This window comes from Euwallacea fornicatus, chromosome 15 (assembly GCF_040115645.1).
Source record: "Euwallacea fornicatus isolate EFF26 chromosome 15, ASM4011564v1, whole genome shotgun sequence".
Lineage (NCBI taxonomy): Eukaryota > Metazoa > Arthropoda > Insecta > Coleoptera > Curculionidae > Euwallacea > Euwallacea fornicatus.
The window spans coordinates 3361712-3368808 of NC_089555.1; the positions used below are offsets into that span (position 1 = coordinate 3361712).

The 7097-nt window shown below is 37.6% G+C and overlaps 1 protein-coding gene across 3 annotated transcripts in view; it reads right to left on the reverse strand.

Moving 5' to 3' along the window:
• LOC136343805 (POU domain protein 2-like) overlaps positions 1 to 5022 on the reverse strand; it is a 42818-nt gene extending 37796 nt beyond the window's left edge. For 2 of the 3 annotated variants that reach the window (XM_066290775.1, XM_066290773.1), the window contains exons 1-2: positions 4353 to 5022; positions 355 to 402 (exon numbers count right to left, since the gene is read on the reverse strand). In XM_066290775.1, the coding sequence (XP_066146872.1) occupies positions 355 to 402; positions 4353 to 4665 (361 nt within the window). In that variant the 5' untranslated portion in view covers positions 4666 to 5022. The remainder of the gene's footprint in view (positions 1 to 354; positions 403 to 4352) is intronic. The other variant, XM_066290774.1, reaches the window with a different exon arrangement.
• Between the last annotated feature and the right edge of the window lie 2075 nt (positions 5023 to 7097).

Consider the following 7097-nt stretch of genomic DNA (forward strand, 5'->3'; position numbering starts at 1 on the left):
TTGAGAACTAGACCGTTGTAAGAGAATTTCTCTGGTTAAGGAAACAGGAGACATAAAAATTCTTATCGGAGACCACGACAGAGATGTGAACTCTAGAATAATGTAAATGAACGCAAAAACCGTTTAGCCGCGGTACGGTACCAGCTTTATAACAGAATAAGACTTGAGGATGTGCCACAAAGCCTTGCAAGGGTTGTTTGTCTCTAATTGTACCCTCATAAAAAATGGCTTTAACGTGCAAACTTTTTATTTATAGCCGTCAGTAAAATGTAATTGTTTTGACCCATAAAAACCTTAACTAATCTAAAAAAGAAAGTTTTTTAAAGCGGGAGAAAATACTTTTTGAGAACTTACCATATTGTTTTTCTGTCGGAGTATTCGGAGACGAGGTCGCAATGGCATCTGTAAAAAATATCTATAGTTAATTGCCTGGGCAAGGATGAGTTTACACACTTTGGCCTGTCGGCTGTCCAGACCAAAAGCCGCTCGATTTTGGTCGACTATAGAGCACTACCTGCCCGCCGAGTCATTAGCATGGGAAAATGCCTTTGATCTTTTAACGTATGATGAGAAATATACCCTCATTTGACGGATTTGTCCATAGATGTCAGGGGTGTCATTAAAAGAAACTCGCATCTTAATTAAGCTTATCGCTGATTATCGAGGAAAAATGCACAGAATCGCTTATAAAAGGAAATTATCCGCACAAACCCACATGCAAATCACGATTCTCGGCCTTTTTTAATGGAAAGGTAATAATGGCCATTATCGTCACTCACTGAAAACTAATAACCTCCATTAATTCGACCAATTTATTTCATTATTATAATTCATTCCTTCTTTGGTTCACATGACTCAGCCGAATGCTGAAGGTTGATCGCATTGACGTGTACCATATGAGGTACCTGCCCATTAGTATTGTGAAATGTTAATATTATCTCAGTAAGACGTAATATCCTATAAATTTTGAATATCACAGTTAAATTAATAGTGTGAACCAATAATGGTAATGGTTGTAACTTCTGAGCATCTATCATGAAACGCAACGACTGGAACTGATGGTACTTTCATTCCAGAACCAACGGGCAAAGGAATTTTTTCATTCAAGTCTAACCTCAAGGGCTCATAACTTAAAAATTTTCAAATGAGACACCCAGTATATAATTTTATGGTTGAATTCTACGATTGATTGCAAATACTTTCAGTATAAATTTGTTATATTTCTTATTGAGAACGGGGGAGTAATCTCAGGATTTATGAATCTTGGTATTTTCACACTGATCTCGTGTTCAACGGTCCGTAACCAACCAAAACACCCAGTGTATTGTTTGATAGTGGCGCTCTACAGGTCACTGCGAACTTTTTGAGTATAAATTTGTTATATGTTATTATTGATAATGGGAAGTAATTTTAGGATTTATCATACTTTGTATTTCGAGTACATTTTGATGCTGATCTCCTGTTCCAGGACCCGTAACTCAAATTTTTCAAATTAAACACCCTGTATATTATTCGATGGTTGCATTCCACGATTCATTATGAATATTTTGACTATAACTTTATTATATTTATTATAGAGAAAAGGCGAGTAATCTCGTGGTGGTACGAGTCACACTGAACTGGCATTGATTTTTTTGAGAACTTTCTATCTCATCCGAAACCCGAACTGAGGGTCCTCAGTTTTTGCAAACAGGGCGTTTAGCACAAGTTTCCTTCTTAAGAGCCATTCTTGACTGCGTGGATCTCAGGTCTCTTTCCCTCCGCATTTCCTCATTTATCATCTCTCTCCCGCAAGAAAAATTGCTTTCTTCGCGCCTGCCCTTCTTCCTGTTTAGCATAAACGTCCTCAAAGATCGTCTTTCCCATCAAGTTCTACCCTGGGGCATGGACATGCAACAAAATTAACGACGGTAGCACGCTCGTGGTCAAACACAACGCATTTAGCGGCTAATTTGACTACTTTTGCATACATTTGAATGGCAAAACAGCTGTTCCGCTAATCAGGACGATTTTCGATGCGAAAGGCGAAAAGAACGACCTCCAGCACGCGATTCGCATGTTTGTTCAGGTGGAGTAGTTTTCTCCCACCTGAAATTACCATACCATCCACCGACGGTATTTCTAATAGTCATACCGAAAAGCTATAGACTCAGTGGTGGGCTAATTATACAGGTAGTTACAGGTGTTTCTCCCATGGGTTATTTCGCAATTTGCGCTCGCGTTTTAAGGACCGGAAATGGGTTCGACCCATGGTGCATGTTCTTCGACGGACCCCGTTCCTAGAAACACATGAAATAACGATCATTTGACAGTCCCTGTGTCATTTAGGCATTTGGGCAAATCTCTTTCGGTAGCTCCGAAACGAGACGTAATTTGGTGGTCGGCCAGGGGAATATACCTATTAATTACGGTGTCCCCTGAACGGGACAAAAAAAAATGGTCGTAGACCGCAATTTGGGAAATTTCACGTCTTTTGTTTTTGTAGTGGATTTTTTCTTGAGCCGAATCTGCTCAGAACAACTCATTACCACGTACTTTAACAAATCCCAAGATCCAAGATTACTAAGGCAGTCCATAGTAATAATTCCACACGGAATCGGGTCGTAATATCAAGGTTACGCCTTGCTACAAATTAAAAAGCTTTAAGCTGGTGTTTTGCATAGCCCCGCGTTTTGATTTATTGCGGTACTACCCAGAAGGATAAAAAGCGTTTAACCATGCTGATGATAAGACACTTGAAGCCTCTATTTTACGCCTTCGCTCTTCATGTGCTGAGATGGTCCCAGTTAGTCGGGCTTAAAAGCAGCGATGGGGCAAAACGTCCTAATTTTATTATTTATTAGTAGATGACAAGAAGTATAATACCTATACAATGCTTATGGTTTAGCCTGGAAATGTTCTTTTAGAGTCTTTTGCAAAGAGAGAAAATGTTTACAAATACTATACCAATAATTTTATGAAGAAAAGTGCTTCTAAGTGTCGTTTTCAAGTCTTTAAAATTCCGTTTAAATTAATCATAAAAGAGAGACCTAAAAGGTATTTTTTTACCTCTACACCTAGGCCCCCTAGGTCCCTATACACAACCAACCAGAATATGGTGATATTAAAAGATTTTTTTTTTGTGTTTCGAATATAATTTATGCTCAATTTAGTTTATTTTAGTGCAATTTTATAAAATCTAGTGTTCGAAAAAACTATATTTATATACGTCGGTTCTTAAGGCCCTCACGTTTTAAATCACTCGGCGCCGCGTTCTTCAAGATTTAAACTTGACATTCGGGTTATAATAATATAGTTCACAACCTTGGTGTAGAATGTACTATTATTTAGCCTCCATCGAGCGAAGGAAACTCTCCACCACATGATCCATTCCACCACTTAAGTAACAAGAAAGAAATGTCACTTTATAGTAATCGTTACAATGTTTTCTTATATTGAATCATAACAAATATCTGATTAATATTACATCAGATTATCGCCATATTGTCACGTTCACTTTAAATACATATTCGGGGACTAAAATTTGCTGTAGGATGCACATGGCAAGAAAATAATGGGATGAAGAAAACAATTTTGAGATTAAAGAACTCTGGGAGAATTAAGGAATAAATTAAGAAAGATTGGTATTTTGTTTGCTTTAAAAGGTACAATTTCGCGTGGTTAAAATTTCATTTGGATACAGAATCGTGTGAGGTCAATTGGGTATAAGTTTGTCTGAAACTCTGGCCATGTTATGTAGCACTAGTTCGTTTTCCTTTTTTTTTTTATTTGCTTTCTCCCCATTTTTTGCTACTTTTGACACGTCAAATTCCCAAAATCATTGTCCCTTTTGGCTCACCTACCTACAACGTCCTCACCAGCCCCAAAATTGCTTTTCACCCTCACGTTGCAGTCGTGTGCATCTCCGGTTCACACCTGCATATGCGAGGTGGTTTTATGCCTCGTAATAACACAGTCTTTGAATTTCTATGGGCAGGTAGAATGTTGCCTTGCAAAATGCAGATGGATTCACGTTTCGGGTCTTTAACCATATTCAAATTCTTTTCGGAGAACGGTTCTCATATACCCAAAAAGCATATATCAATCTATTCAAATTTTTTTAAAAGCTGACTTTACTCAACAATGGTGCGGCCAAGATGAATGGGAATTTTTGACGAAGAATGTTTAGAAGATTGATGTTGGTTGAACGTAATGTTTTCGTTTAGCCCATTGCAAAAATCATCAGCGCTGTCATCTTCATCAAACGCACTTCTAAAGTGATAATCGAGGACTCTGAGGCAATAAGATGGTGGCGAAAACGTCAAGAGCTGGCAGTAAAATCTTCAAGTGCTCCCATAATAACAAGGACTTACCTTCAGGTTTCAATGGATGGCTCTCAGGACTGGATCTCGGACTCTCCATTGGAGGTCCGACTCCTTCCTCCTCAGAACTACTCGAAACAGGCGAACTACCCCTGGTGAAGCTCTTGTTATTGTTGCTTCTATTGAAGTACAACCCGTTGTTCTGCAGCAGCATCATTTGATGCATGTTGTTGTTGAACTGTTTCAATTGCGAAGCCACAGTGGTTTTCGTCTTAAACTTGGACATGGTAAAGTCCAGAGGTTGATCTGTCTCGTGGGTGGCCAACAACACATGACTCGGAGGCTGTTGCAACAACATTGGCATATCTTGCTGTTGATGTAGATGGCTCTTCCAGAAGGTCTGGCTGAAATCGATGGTGTTGTTGTTGTTGGTATGCAGCGTCTTTTTCGGGGTAGTATCCAATGGAGATGGGGTTGAGTCGACCCACCTCCGAACGGAGTCACTTTTCAAATCCAGATTCGCTGATGTGGTCAACAGTCAAAAGCACTCGACATTATCGGGATCGCACTGCGTTGGAATGGTCCGCGCACAAACGGGGCCCTCGCCGATGATATGTAAATGATGGTGCAAGCACGAAATGTCTGAAGAGTCATGAATAAAAACAAAACATATGAGAAGTATAGTCCGGGGGTCTGTTGCCGGCGCCACGAATCTAAGCGATATAACAAGCCAGCAAGCATTTTGCATCGGTTCTTCGTCGGCGGGAACTTTTGAGGAGGGGGCAAAATCCGGGGCTTGAAGAAGGTGGGAGACTCCGGTTCGACCAATCGCATGAAGAGAAGCCCCGATATACAATAGTACATAAATTCTATAGATTATTTATTTATTCTTCATCTTATGTATGTATTTATGTGAATATATGTATAGGAGTAAAGGATTACTTTTTTCCCTTTTTTTCTTACTCAGTTTTGCTGGATTTTTAAATCAATACGTCTCTTAGATGCCATATACATTTCTTTAAAGTTTACGGCCAAAGGATCATAATCAACAGCCGACCAATGATATCAACTCAGAAACTACAACACACGAACCCAACACTTGACATTGATTTTTGGACCATAAAACCAAAACCCAAAGTATTTGCATGGGTACTACTACTGGGTCCTTAATATTAATTCTGAGATAAGGGCACTCCTACCTGGGCCAATAAACGAAGGACATTCTTAGCTTCGGGGCGATATGTTGACCATGGTCTTTAAGCTGAAGACTTGTCATACAATACGGCTCGGAAAAAGATAAAAGGAAAGTAGTAAAAGAAGTCATTGAAAATACAAAGCCAATGATTATTTGCTATTCAGAGGGTGTCCAAAATAACAATTTCTAAAGGGATTTGCCTAAATAGTCGGAATTATAGGCGTTTCCAAACACCATTTTCTTGAATTTCACATTATGCAACTTTTGTCTAATTTAACAAAACGTATTTCTTTCCGTGTTTCAAGATGTCCGTTTACCTGAGGCACCCCGTATAGCTGTTGGTGACATTTCAAGCATGGGGAACCCTTTCCGGATTTGTTATAATTAGTGATCCACTAGGTTCTTTATAGAATTAAACATAGGTGGTAGAAAGTAAGTCTGGAAAATCTTTAGTATGTCAAAAAATGTTTAACGTAATTCCCCGAACACCGAATATAAATAGAAAAAATCATATTATAAGGGGTCGGAAAACCACAGAAACTTGTTTCTGAACATCCGTTGTTAATAAAATTACTGTCTTTAAAAACAATTTACGCCACTACTTTTTGAACGATTAAAAACCCGAATATTCTTGATAAACAATAAAATCTATAAAACCACGAGAAATAAACGAGTAGTGTTATGAGGGATTTTAATGATTTCTACTGTATAAATAAACATTAAGCGAAAAGGGCATTTCATTAAAAATAGTAAAGTCACTATGTTGATACATGAACTTTGATTAACCCTTTTTTTTAATACAAGGGGCTCATAAAAGATCTGTACAAAATTGTACCACAGTTTTTTGAGGTGAAAACGTGACAATTTAATTTAAATGATCTTAGTCCACAAGTGGACTGTTTTCAAAATACAGAACGTTAAAGTGAAGAATACAAAAGGGAAAAAAATGCATTACTTGGTTTGTAATATTACTATATGAACAAAATGTCGCATTGGAGATATTTCAAAACGAGAAAAAAAATCTATTCACAGTTTTGATAAACAAATTAGAGGGCGCTGTCAGCACTAGGTGAGCTTACTTTAAAGAGGTATAACTTTTTTTTATCAACCGGTACAAAATTTATTAACGATTAAATTTGTGTTTTCTCACATATTTTATGAAAAAAGGTTTCTTGGTATAAGTTCCTGCAGGCATTCTTTCTTGAGATATTTGAAGTTTGAAGTTCGCTGCGTACGTTGAAAAATAACTTTAAGGTACATATTTATTCGTGCAGTACAATAAAATAAATAACACAAAAATTTATAAAGTCAAATAAAAGCATGAAAAATAGAAAAGATTAATTCAATATTTTGATTTTTTTTGTTTTAACTGCATAATACGTACCTAAAAGTTACTTTTCAACACATGCAGCCAACTTTAAACTTCAAATATCTCAAGATGAAATGTCCGCAGAGACTTGTGGGAAGTTACAAATTTAGTCATAAATAGATTTTTCATCAGGTGATAAAAAAAAAGTTACGCCCGTTTAACGAGAGTTCAGTTAGCGCTAACTACGCCCCTTACAATGTACATCGAAAATGTCAAAGGATTCCGATTTTTC